Genomic DNA, 13,932 nt, shown 5'->3' with positions numbered 1-13,932 from the left:
AACCAGAGCACCAAGCCTAGAAATTAAGACCAATAACTGCTTGGTAGTGATAAAGGGAATAACAGAACTACTTGACCAAAAGAAAACCATAGCATTAATGGGGTTTCTGAGCAGCATGCTGCCATCCAAATCAGCTCCTTTATATACCTCAGTAAGAGAGCTGAGGCTTTCCCATACCAGAGGCAAGCATTCCTTATGCTAGAAAGCTCCTTCTCAGAAGCATCTGTAAATACTATGAGGGCCACCAGAGGATACATTTCCAAGAACCTGTTTAACATCAGCTGCCTAGCTGGACAAGCTTAATACTTAAAAGGTAGGAAGTCAGCAGTTAGCATTGCACTGTGCGCTTCTATTGGCCTCCTGTTTATTTCCAAGCACAGCAGCAAAATGGTTGCTTTAACTGACAAGCCAAATTTTAGCTGCACCAAGGAGCCCCTCTTCCAAGGTGCGTCGTTTGGAGTCTGGTCAGGAAGGTCTGGCTGCTGCTCCCTAGATTCAAGATGCCCACAGAAAAACCTTTGACCCTGCCAACCCCATAGCTGTGAGATCCAGAACGTGATTCTAGATTGCCCTGGCAGACAGAAAAGCAGCCTATTCATTCAGACTTTTCCTGGGCACAGCATGAGAGCTGGGGAGCTGTCTATTGTCAATGATTTATAATTAGATGATTTTTTTAAACAGTAGCCAAGCAAGCATGCTCAGCCTTCTCATTATACTGCCCAAGTCCTAAAGAGACACTGTACTCCTTTGTGCTGCATGGCAGTGATCCCTGTCTGAACTTAGGGCATCCTGGACAAACTCCCAATTAAAAATAAAGTAGCCAAAAATGCAGGAGCTCCTCAAGGATAGTTTTCTTTGGCTTTGCAAGAGCTCATCATTGCACTTTAATTTGCCTGCGATTTCTGCAGCATGGTAGGGACGTAATAAAAACAGCTGGGAGCAAGCAGAAGTTCAGCTCTGCTCTCCAGCCAGGATGCCCGCTGGCTGCTCTCCGAGCTGCCTGGCTCGGCTCCCCACGCTGTCAGATGCAGAGCAGGCGCTAATTGATGCGCACTAATTGATGCTGGGGGGCTGCTCTCTGGATGGCAGCTCCAGCAGTGCCACCTCTCCAGTTCCACCTTGTAAAATCCAAGCGCCACTAATGACAGGGTAAGGCCTCTTCAAACACAGGCTGACCACATACACGCACAGAAATTGTAGGTGTTCAAGGGTAATTAGGCACATGCTTGATTTGGTTACGTTCTGTACAGCAAGAGAATCTGAGCAGTATGGGAATATCAACATGAGAAATGCAAGCAGGACTGCACCTTGTTTCTTCCTGACCAAGAACAATCCTAATCCTGAGTGCAATTAATTCTCATTGTTTCAGGGAAATCTGCACAAACTGAAAGGTACAAAAAGAACACCTTTGTTTTAAAAGAAAAAACAACACATAAGGGATAAGAGGGTAATGTCCCTTTGATAATAGCTTTTATCGTCTTAGGAATGCACGAAAAGAAGAAAGCACCTCCCGCAAAGAGGGAAAGCTGCTTTCAGTGAGCAGCATACAGAAATGACAGTGAAGGAAAACCCATCATGCTTCACTTTCCCCTTGAGGAACAATTTATCTTTGCCCACAGGCTATTCAGTCTCAAGATATTTTGTTCCATATTGACAGGAACACAAATGATATTTGACAATACAACCCATAAAGCGCACAACAGGGATGATCCGATCTCTGGACTGCCCTACATTCAGTTACAATGGTATATCAGCTTTGCTACTCATCTCCAGCCACATCCTGGGTTCAGCGATTGCAATAACATACATGTACAAAGTCACATTTTGTTTATTCATATAGAACCCTAATATCTCCCTGATTCACATGCACACCAATGCTTTCTATATTCTTCTCCTATGAATATAATGTAGAGTCATATCTGGAGACCAGGGTAGAAAAAAAGCTTGCCATAACAAAATGATAAATATCTCAGACATGATCACATAAATTAGCCAATACACATTTTTATAGCTTCCTTTAGAGAGAAAAAGGGGTATTTTGACTTCTTACTAAATAGAAGCCTGAACAGGACTGTTAAGATAGAAAAAGAAATAATCTAATGTTCTAGTAACTAATCTCTCAGCTAAGACAGAAATCAGTTTACACACACTGAATTCTTCTCCCAGCTAGTCACATCCCATAACAAGTGGGATGCCTTTGGGACAACCTCCCAAACAAGGATTACTACCAGCTCACTCACCCTCTGTAAGTCAAGCAAGAATCTGGCGCCAGTTAAGAGGAAGCATTAGAGGAAAAACCTACCAAATCATGTTCAAGTCCTGCCAGCAAAACCCACTTCAACAAAGCTAAACCAACAGCATGTCAACATAAGAAAAAGAGTACAGGATGAGAGAGATCCCATGCTACCTGCATGGATACATGCCTCCTCTCTGCATCAGGGTCCAAAAACACCTGCTTACATTGCACAGCAACTAGCTGTGTGTTGAATTTCTGGTCTCAGTGTCCAACACGGCTGTCCCTGCCTGCTTCCTCACCTTTGGTGGCAAATTCAGCTATCACTCCTGGTACGCATACTGCCAAAGACCACATGCTGTCCGGTCTAAGAAACAAGTTCTTGATTCCCATCCCCAATTTCCTCATAGCCAGAGGTTCTTTTCACTTAGAGCAGAAAGAAGAATCATTCGTCTGGGAGCAACAGGACAGAAACAACAGCAGTGCACCAGAAACACTGGAAGAGGCAGAAGGGAGGACTGTACTATTTCCAAACAAGGGAGGATAAAAGAAAACCTGGAGATAGCACCATCTGCTATTGCTAGGCGGTCCTGGGTGTTTTACCTTCGAACACCCCTGGAAATACCTCCAGATAACCAGTGTTCTGTTCAGGTCCAACAGCACAATGGAAGGCTCAACAGCTGAGCAAAGGGCACAGACTCCCAGTAAGGCCAGCAGGAACAGCTTGGAAGTGACTGCCTAAGATACACACAGCTACCTTTCTCTGCTTGTACTTTCAGGTCAATCTTGGACATGCAGTCTCTTTTCAGGAAAGAGGCAATAAAGTTCTAAAGCAAACATTTTTAAAAGGCAAATTCATGTTGCGAGAAGATTCTCTGAGTCTGAGAAGCTGATCATTTCTTCAGTCTCTTTCTAGTGAGCTCTGGAGAAATCATCCTGTAAAAAGGCCAGCAGCACGCAACACTACAGCACCTCCACAAACACCTGACCCAAGACCGCAATAGCGCACAACATGAATAGTTTAATTTACTGCTCTTATAATCCAGAGGAGCTATTCACTCTCCACCTGCAAGAGTTGAGAATATGTTCTTGAACTGCCCTTGAGAATGAGAGCTATTACACAGTTATGGGTCACTCCTTGTGGTTAATAGTACTTGCCCAGAAGATAGCAGGCAACTCTTTCAACCACTCTGGTTGATGACCCTTCAAATATCCTGTCCCTGAGAGGCACCTATTATGCACTGCTCAAACAGCAACCGAAAACCCAAGAAAAGAAACAAAAACAAGAGTGAGAGAACACATTATTTTATCTTCTCTGGATTCTCAAGGCCTCACAACAAATCCCTACGCTATCCTTCAGAAGAAAATCGCTTATTCCTTTTTTTTTTTTCCCATATCAGCAGTGCAAAAAACATCTTGTGAATAAACAGGGTAGGGCCATTGCTCCCTAGGCTCTCCAGTCAGTTACATACTCCTTCAACTGCCCCAGGTGCTCTAGGATACAGAGAGGAGCCAAGGCCTCGCACAACATGCCCTTCCACAGCACCACACATGGGCCACTGCTGCTCATGCCACAGACTCAGGTCATCTTTGTTAAAACTGCTGCCCAGCAAGTTACCTTCTCTCCCACAACACACGGGAGTTTTGTCATGATCACAAAGACACAAAGCAGAGCAGAGCATGATGCATACAGCCCTGTCAGAGGGGCTTTTCAGTCCCTCGCTTCACCAAAAGCCACTCAATGCCCTGCTCTAGGCAGGGACATCTCCCACCAGCTCAGGCTGCCCAGAGCCAATCCAACCTGGCCATGGACACCTCCAGGGATGGAGCATCCACAGATTCTCCGGGTAGCCTGTGCCAGTTTGGGAGCAGGGGATGAAAACAGGGAGACAATGCCAGAAGGGGAATTGACTCACATCCTCCCATACTACAAAGCCTGGAGAGCAGAAAGCACAGGTCTTTGCTTACTCTTGTCTACAGCAAAACTCCTGACAGCGATTTGTGCACCATCTCACCTGCCACAATGAGGCTTGCTGTTTTTCACAGGCAAGTCACCACGGGTTCCTTTGCTGAGATCTCCCAAACCCACAACCCCAGCAGGTCCCAGGGCTCAGTGCAGGCCTGTGCCGTGGCTCAAACCAGGGGCTGCTTGCATTTCACAAGGCTCAGACTCACTGCTCTCCACACGAGGGACCTGGTCTGGGAACCAGATGTCAGCCTTCTCATTCCTCCTTCAAACAAACCAAACACCAAGGCAGAGCACAGGAGATGGCAGGCCTCCACACTCAGCCCTCCCCAGCAGGGGCCCTCAGCCCCAGTCCCAATGGGGCCATGCCGGAGGCACTGGGGCAGGGCAGCTCTGCTGGCTGGTGCTAGGGCTGAGCCTCCTATGCCAGTGCACCAGCAAGGCCACAGTGTTAGGAATTTTACGTTGATGTACACCAACACGAAGACCCCAAGGCAGACATGGTCCCGTTCTCAGCAGATGCACTCTTTAATGTGCTCACACAGAACAGAAATATAAAGTTGAGCTACGTCTTTAAGTTATGGTGTCAGTTGCTCAAATCAGCAGATGTGCCTCACAGATGAAGGCACGGTGAAGTGAGCTCCACAGACTTCTCATTCTACAAATGACATGAAGAAAACTGACCGCAAACGTTACATGAAATTCATTCCAAAGGAGAAAACCACTCAGAGCACAAATTTCAGATTCAAAGTATTGACTCACTGAGTTTTAGGCAGGTTGCTCTTTGAGTCATACGCAATGCACACTAATATGATGCATACTTTCCTATAGGGGAGGAACTTAAGCTTCCCTAAACCAGCCGACTTGTTACTCCTAATGCCAAGAGGAAACACAGCAACACCCATGCCCTGTGCTGCTGACAAACCACTGCAGGAACGATGGGAACAAACTGCTCACGACATGCACAGAATCCTGGGGCATCACACCACGTTGTCCAACTCCTCCTGCGCTGCTTCCTGGCAAGCTCCCTTGGGTTGCCTTCACAGTGCTGTTACAGAGAGCATCAACCCATGCAGTCATTGCAGCAGGAACACCTAGTCCCAGAACAGCACCTACAAAACTTAAGAAACAAAGCCCTTCTTTCTTACACATGTATCACTCATTCCTCAATACCACATTTTGCAACAAGAGCATGTGATTCACTGCACCTCTCTTCTAAGATCAAGAGTTTCATTGTTTAGGACACCTTAATTCTTTGGATTTTTATCTACATCTTGTGCCATATCTAAAAGCTACACATAATTGAAGCTTAAAAAGCCAAGACACTAAGATTCCCTTAGGATTCTGCCTCTGTGGTTAAAATTGCAGCTCTTGAATTCCAGTTATAAAAAGACAGATGTTGTTTCATCACCTAATACCTGAACTACAGAACTGCACAGGAAGTTTGCTCTGCTACATACATAGAAGCTTTGCCTAACAGAGTCAGAAATTTAGAAGCAGGAACCACAATCTAGAATTTCTACATCATGCACAGTAGCAAGAAATCTGAACATTTATTAAGCGTGCAATAAATGAGGGGATGGTAATTACCTGCATATACCTGCCCTATAGCAGCACTACCACGGCTCTAGTGTAGTGCAAACAGCACACAGGTCACAGAACACACAATATACACAAAACCACTGCAAAATATGAAAGTAGCTAAAAAAACCCAAAAAATTGGATTTTAGGTGTAAAGCAGGTACGCTGCTGAACTGGTATTTGTCTCATTTGAAGCCAGTGGTACTCCTGGGAGCAGGTGTTGCCAAGCTACTGGACTACATCTCCAGCAGGGCACTGTAATCTTCACAGACACCGTTTGGTAGCTGCAGATTTTAAATGAATTAAAAGCTTTTTCACTAAAACGTTCCTGGAACACACCTCTGCCAACAGGGGAAAAAGAAAAACAATGACAAAAGACAACAACCAGTACCAGTGGTTAGCAACCTGTCAATTGTATCTTCATTTGATTATCTTGGTGGAAATACAGCAGACCATAAGGCAAAGGAGGAAACAAGAGAAAGCAAGATGCTTCTGATATTTTACTACGGTGGCAGAACATACAGAACAAGCAACTGGAATTTCAAAGTTGCTCAGCACCTAAGGAAGAAATCAAGCCATGTGGCTATAACATATTTCAGGATAGATAGGTTATAAAAAAAAAAAAAATTTAGTCTACTTGCACAGCGCACAACAACTGTAACCTACCAACACAGCACACAGCAGCCAGCCATACCATGAGTGGGAGGTCAGATCACAGCATCTGCTCAAAGCCTCAGCACATCTGAAGTCCCTTTTCTGGTCTACTTGAAAGCCACGTCCCACCCCCACATGATTCACACCCCCTCACACCAACAGCAGGCTACCAAGGAGCTCTGCAGCAGTTTCTTGAGAGGAAGAGGTCATTCAGGACAATCAAAGCAGGGGCAGCAGCACCCAGAATAAAAAGAACAAGATTCTTTGTAGTTTCCAAGCATTGTCTGGCCACACAGACAACCCGCATTTGTGGACTGACGCAATATGGAATTGTCATTATGTACATGGCCAAGATGTTCTCTCCAGTATGATCGTCTTTGATAAGCTGCAAGGGCGCTCGGTTTCAACTTATTTACAACTGGAATAAGCCCCACAATAACGTGCTGCAGGAAACAACAGGCCACCGAGACTGCTGGAGCAGAAGGATGTCAAAGGGAAAGGCTGTAAAAAGGAGAGAGAAAAAGAGTACCTGAATACTTACAATAAATAAAATCTTTGTCCCCAGGAGCAGTAGCAGCACAAACTCACTGTTCACCCCACCACTGCTCTTCACTAGAGTTCTGCCAGGACTAAGGAATCACTTTTATAAAAAGATTGCTGCCTATTACATAGATCTTTCCTTCTTTCTGGCCACTATTTCTGTCATTTCACTTTAAAGTAACCACACATTTACAGAAAAGAATACCCTTCTGAGTCTTAATGGCTTGTAATGATCCTCCAGAAAAAGATCACTGTTGTTTTTACATAGCACACAGCAGGGAATCACTTCTCCACCAGCTGAGGGCTTCCCCCAACCCAGCCAAGTGCCACATCTGATCTCTACAGCATATTTCCCTAAAACATTATTAGAGCACGCACAAATGTGCTCATTCCTTGTGGAAAAAAAAAAAAGAAGTTGCACCAGAGGATCACATGCCCTCTTAATCCCAGAAACTTCAGTCTTCATACACGAGGCCTGGATTTCTGTGAACTCTTTGCAGCCAAACTGTGGGTCACAGCTCTCTGCTGGCAGCCTGCTTCTTGGCTGCACAGCAGTAGCAGCAGGGTGAAAGGGAGTCCCACCAAGCACAAGAGCAAGCAGTGAGCTTACACAGGAATGCTCAGCCTGAAGGTCAGCTCTATGCAAAACAGCATTTTCCAGATCTTAACCTGGATAGCACTTCTCTTTTACCCTCCAAAGTTATCCTAGAAAAACAATCACCAGGAAAGCAAAGTGTCGAAATAATCACACTCAGCATCACTGCATCTGAACAAATTAGGAGAAAACAGTCATGTTTTCACGGAGCACTGGAACAGGCTGCCTAGGGAGGTGGTGGAGTCTCCTTCTCTGGAGATGTTCAAGACCTGCCTGGATGCCAACCTCTGCGACCTGCTGTAGGGAACCTGCTTTGGCAGGGGGGTTGGACTCGATGATCTCTGGAGGTCCCTTCCAACCCCTACAATTCTGTGATTCTGTGATTCAGTTTTTGCCTTCACTACTCTTTATCCAAAAACAGCCACCCCGAGCCTCCTTGTGCATCCGCCTGCATGTTCTCAGTCCAACTATGCACACCTCTAGCCATAAGGCTACAGCCAGGCTCAGACATGAGCCCTTTCTGCTGCAGGTTCCCAGTGCTAAGTACTCTTTCAGTAGCTTTGTATTTGAGTTGCCCTCTGGAAACATTTAGGCTGGAAAAGCATTCCTCTCGGAGCAACACCATTTGCTCTACTTGTTCAGTCAACGTTAACAATATTCACCAGGAAAATATTAAAACACAAAGCTGACTAAAGCAAACACACAGGCATTAGCCATCTTCAAAATGGCCATCTCAAAAACTTAACTTGGCATACAAAAGGATAACTGGAACCCAACCAAACAGTCCTAGAATTTCACCTGAGAACTAGATACTAACAAAGTTATCATTTAAGGATAGATAAGGTAGGCACTGCTGCTTAACTGTTCCACCTTGATGCAGCGAGAGACTACCTCCTTCCAACCCTCCTTTATCCCATGCCATCCAGAAAAATCCTCCCTTCTTGCAGAGGACCGAATTTAGTGCACATCAATATTTCATAACTTCATCCTGTCAAGAAATCAAACAGAAATACTTAAGGGCACTCTTCCAGGAGATGCACATCTTAACTCCAAGCATGAAACCACATTCATCATAGCCCTTCTCCCCCTTCCAAATGCAAGGCCTGAAGGTGAGGCAGCAGTGAAAAACATGAGATCTTGTATGCATATAATGTAAGAGCATTACCCATGGTGCACTACCTCCATTAAAAAAATGCAGAAACAATGCAGCAAAGCTGGTCTCCTGCGAAGAAAATATACCTCCAGCATTTCAGCCCCCCTTTACCTCCCGGTGCTACACAAGAAATGAACTCCATCCCAGCACCTCACGATGATCAGATACCCAGCCTGAAAAACAATCAGCTGCTAGGACAGAGCAGCCAGCCATGAAGACACAGGATCACTGAATGCCTTGGTTTGGAAGAGACCTCAAAGATCATACTGGTCTAACCCCCTTTGCTATAGGCAGGGCTGTCCCCCACCAGCTCAAGCTGCCCATGGCCCCATCCAATCTGACCCGAACAACTCCAAGGATGGGGCATGCACAGTTTCTCTGGACATCCAGTGCCAGTACCTCACCCACTTCTGAGAAAAGAATTTCCTCCTAACATCTAATCTAACTCTCCCCTCTTTTAGTTCAAAACTGCCTCCTCTTTTCCTATCAAAGTCAGAAGGTGCCTGAAGACAGATGTCCAGTGCATGCAGCTCCCACCAACCTCAACAGGAGCTCAGCTCTTCAGGAACAGAACAGGCCACTTCCACACCATTACTGCTTCAATGTGCTGGTGACTACCTGCAAGCTGTACCTTCAGAGACGTGGAGATGAGAGCTCTACCCTAACCTGCCTTAGGCAGTGGCATAGGATTACACACATTTGGAACATTTTGCACTTCCTTCAGAACCACATCAAGAAATTCTGACAGAGCTCTACTTGGCAGCTTTGCAGGACAAAGACAGGCACACAAGGCAAGCTCCCAGGACAAGAGTTGCTCAAGTTACCTGTCAACACACTGCATGTTCCCTGCTTATCTCCTCAGGACACCATGCACTGATTCATGACTCTTGTTCCTCTTGATGCAAGACAGCTTCCCTTGAAGATAGGAAAAGCATCCTCTTCGTACCACTGAGACCGGCGTCTGAGTTCTTTATAAAATATTGATCTGTCTGCCATCTGCAGTCCCTTAAGTTAAAAGGTACATCTGCACGATGAGGGAAGGCAGGCCTGAGAGCCTTTGTCTGCTCCCTGCACAGCTGCCTCTGTCTGGGCATCCCAGGACATGGTCACACAGAGCCCAGGACTGCCCACGTCCACCTACGTAGTGATGTGCTTCAGGTGTGAGCAGGCGACAAGCAGCCCTTGCAAAAAGCCAGCAGTACTTCTGTCTCTGCAATGTTCTTCTCATCTGGCACAAGACACCCCCCAGAAAACACACCCAAAGAAGGGGAGGAGGGGAAAAGATTGCTCACCTCTGAACATCCACAGAGCACTCTCATCTCCCTCCAGAGGGAGCAATTCTAGAGGGAGCAGAGAGGCTGAGAAGGAGCCTGACATACAGAGAAGGAAATCAGTAAGTCATCAATACATGTGCCCTGTTAGAGCCTGAACCGCTGCCAGGAATTGCAAGTGAATTGATAGCCTTAAGTGCAGTGACTGGAGGCCATCTTGGCTGCTTCAGGGACAGGAGGTACTACCACAGGAGGAACTCCTTCACACAGCAGCTTTACCATTATTGCAGGACAACATCGGTTTGGCAGCATGAAGAACAGCCAGCTGCAGCTAAAATGGCAGAGCAGCTTTCACCAGCCTGCTCCAGCATGGCAGCTCTGGGCAAAGGCTGGGAAGCGTGCCGCACAACCAAGGGACAAAGTCAAAAAGCCCTGGCTGGGATTGCTGCAGGGTTATGGGAACTGCAGTTAAGCAATAACCCAGTCCTGCCTAGCACACGGGGAGTCACAGCACACAGCACTCACGCTCCTTTCTCACTTTTCAAACCAACGGAAAACTTTGTGAGAGCTCCGATCTGTTCCAGCAAGCAACTACAAGGCCACTTCATATACTAACAAACCGCACAGCTCAGACACGTTTCCAGATTTTGAGTTATCCTCTGCATTCTGTCAGGGATGGGAAAGCAGGACGGTTTCAGGGAGCCACGATGCAACGCCATCGCGAAGCAGCACTGCGAGCCTCCGGAGAAACCCCTGAGCTGCCCAAGCACCGAGCGCTGCCTTCTCAGCGGGCACCGCCGCCACCCAGGCTGGCTCCTCATCCCCTGGGCTGGAGGCACACGCACACCGATTGGTGCAGGTGGGCGCCCAACGGAACAGCAGTACGAAGTTGTCCGGGAGCCGTGCAGGCACCTCGCGTCACCCCTGGTTCTCACAGCTCCGCCGCTTTCCTAGCAAGCTGTGACAGGCGACGTGCCCGGCTCCGCCGTGCGATATTCCCCCTCCTCGGCCCTGCTGCAGCATCGCGCCACCGCACCGGCTCTCCTCTCACACAGCTCTAACCTGGGCTGGCGGCGAGCAGCCTCCCGCACCCCGTCACGCTTCGCTCAGTCGCGAGCCAGAGCCCCGCGGCACTGCCGACACCGGAGCCCCGGGGCCTCGCGGCCGCCCCCTGCACGGCTGAGAGCGGCCCGACCCCCGCGCGGCCCCGCCGCCCGCCCCACGCACCGCTGTCCAGCCGGGCGATCTGCGGGAGGCGGTAGGTGCTGACGAGCAGGTCCAGAGGGACGGCCACCGCGCTCCACTTCACGTCCTTCAGGTTGAAGCCCAGCGAGGAGCCGGGGTCCATCTTCCCGCCTGGCCCGGGCAGGGCAGCGGCGCGGAGGGGAGGGAACCGGGCGGGCAGCGCAGGCGGGGGTCGCTCCCACCCGGCGGGACGGCGGCTTAAGGGAGGGAGAGGGAGAGGGAGGGAGGGAAGCGGGGAGGCAGCTCGCCGCGCTCAGCGCCGGCTACCGCCGCGGGACATGCTGGGCTAAGCAGAGGGGGAGGCCCGCCGAGCGGCCGACGCTGCTCCCGCCGCCCCACGGCACCGGCTGGGGCCGCCCGCCGCCGCGCCTGGCCCAGGAAGCGCCATCCCAGCACTGACTAATCAACAGGGTGCGAGCAACGCCTGCGCAGCTGCCGCTCCTCCCCGCTCCGAAAAGGAAAGTGCCGGGCTGCCCGCCCGGCGGGGCGCGCCGCCGCCCGGCCCGGCCCTCTCACTCCACCCTCCGACCGCTCTCCCGACGTGCAGGGGCGGGGCGGCCGCCGCGGGCTGCAGGTGGGCGCGGGCGCTGGGCGACCCCGCACCTGGAACTGCCGCCCAGAGCCGTGGGGCGCTAAGGCTGCGGGTTCGGGGCTCGCGTCAGGCACGGAGCTAACACCAGACCGCGGGGCTCTGCGTGTGCGTTTATGCTTCGTTATCAGTCCGCCTGTTTAGCGTAGCGAAGTTCCATCCTACATTAAAAAGCAAACAAACAAAATTATGTACTAACTTTATTATTTTATTTTTCGCTCATCAACCACAAATGGAGTTTCATGAGTGGAGAGCAGTACACAGGCACTGGAAGAAGATCTCTGGTGTATTTATACCACTGTCACTGCAGGCATAGGTATTGTGTACCCTATTCAGTTCTCGTAACAAAACTGAAAATCAGCTGCTCGTTCCCCTTTCTCAATGCTCTCTGTGATTGGGCCCCTCATAAGAAAGACACCGAGGCCCCAGAGTGCATCCAGAGAAGGGCATTGAATCTGTGAGGGGTCTGGAGCACAAGTGTATGGGGAGCGGCTGAGAGAACCGGGACTGCTCAGTCAGGAGGAGGCTCAGAGGAAACCTTATTGCTCTTTATAGCCCCCTGAAAAGAGGTTGCGGGAACTGGGAGTCAGCCTCTTCTCCCAGGTTAACAGTGATAGGACAAGAGGTGATGGCCTTAAGTTGCACAAGGGGAGGTTCAAGTTGGATATCAGGAAAAATTTCTTCTCCAAAAGAGTGCTGAAGCAGTGGCATAGGATCCCCAGGCAGGTGGTGCAGTCACTGTCCCTGCAGGTGTTCACAAACTGTGTGGACGTGGCACTGAGGGCCGTGGTTAGTGGGCATGGTGGGAATGACGGTTGGTCTAGGTGATATTAGTGGTCTTTTCCAACATTAATGATTCTGTGATGTAGTGAAGTCTTGCGTGATCTCCACAAGGTCAAACTGGGCATTAGGAAAAGGTTTTTCACCAGAGAGTGGTCAGGCAGTGGAACAGGCTCCCCAGGGCTACGGCACCGAGCTGCCAGAGTTCAAAGAGTGCTGCACAACACACTCAAAGGGTTTGGATTTGGGTGGTTCTGCGTGGAACCAGGGGTTGGACTTAGTGATCCATGTGGATCCCTCCCAACTCTGGATACTTTTTGATAAAAGAAAATGTTTTTCTACCCCCCATAGCTCCTTATCTGCCTGCAGCCCCCCCACCCCTCGCTCTTCCTGTCCTGTATCAGGCCCAGCCATAGCTGCGTGCTATGTGGCTGCTGCCAGCAGTACTACAAGAACAAGGAGAGCTGAGACAGATCCGCTCTTGTTCTGCTTGGCTGCAGACAGACTTGTCCACGCTCTAAGATGAAATGACCACTATGGAAGCCAGAGGGAGTGACACAAACTTAAGTTAACTTGCTGTAAAAGGGTCTGGGTAGGGGTTTCCCTCCACTATGAAAGTCCTTCATTCTCTGAACTCGGTCCTGGTGATGTTAGATTCCACTTACTGGAATTGCTAGATTCACAAATATGAGACAATGGATTTTATTTTTTTTTCAAAGTTGCTTCCTTTTTATGAAGTTTGCAGAACGCTTTGAACTACTTCAGTGAATTAAGCTATTGAAGTGCAAAGTGATATAATAGCTAAAAGCACTGCTGTCAAAATATGGAAAGCCAAAGTATGGTTTTAACTTGCTTAGGTTTGCCAAGGTTTTTATGCGTGAGGCGAAGCAGATCAGGTCAGACTGGGATTCACTGAGACCAGGAGCACGGGTATGTCAAGAAGTGGCTTTAAAAGCAACCTACGTTAATTTCAGGACAGACACAGCCTCACCTCACAGGCTTCTCTCAGACATCACACAGCACTGCTGCTTGGGCAGAAACATTTCTCCCACAGAATCACAGAACCGTAGAGACCTCTGGGGATTACGAAGTCCAACCTCCTGCTAAAGCAGGTTCCCTACAATAGGTTGCCCCTTGGTTACTGCTAATTTTTCTTTACAGATTACTTTCTCCTTCAGTTTTAGGTGTGTCATACATCTATTAACCCTGTGTTCATATATAGCCATGCCAGTGTCATCTTCCATCAGTAGAAACCCAACTTCTTCTTACCCATTCCATTGGAACAGGATGCATATTTTTAAATGCAACTTAGAGATACCATTTAA

The 13,932-nt window shown here is 48.6% G+C and overlaps 1 protein-coding gene across 2 annotated transcripts in view; it reads right to left on the bottom strand.

Moving 5' to 3' along the window:
* Window positions 1-11,995, bottom strand: part of GAREM1 (GRB2 associated regulator of MAPK1 subtype 1) — a 100,341-nt gene extending 88,346 nt beyond the window's left edge. The window contains exon 1 of one of the 2 annotated variants that reach the window (XM_048939427.1): window positions 11,221-11,995. In XM_048939427.1, the coding sequence (XP_048795384.1) occupies window positions 11,221-11,341 (121 nt within the window). In that variant the 5' untranslated portion in view covers window positions 11,342-11,995. Of the gene's footprint in view, window positions 1-9,546; window positions 9,667-11,220 lie in introns of those variants that run through there. The other variant, XM_048939428.1, reaches the window with a different exon arrangement.
* Between the last annotated feature and the right edge of the window lie 1,937 nt (window positions 11,996-13,932).

The sequence above is a fragment of the Lagopus muta genome, chromosome 3, assembly GCF_023343835.1.
Source record: "Lagopus muta isolate bLagMut1 chromosome 3, bLagMut1 primary, whole genome shotgun sequence".
Taxonomy (NCBI): domain Eukaryota; kingdom Metazoa; phylum Chordata; class Aves; order Galliformes; family Phasianidae; genus Lagopus; species Lagopus muta.
This window is presented reverse-complemented; position numbering and strand designations above follow the sequence as displayed.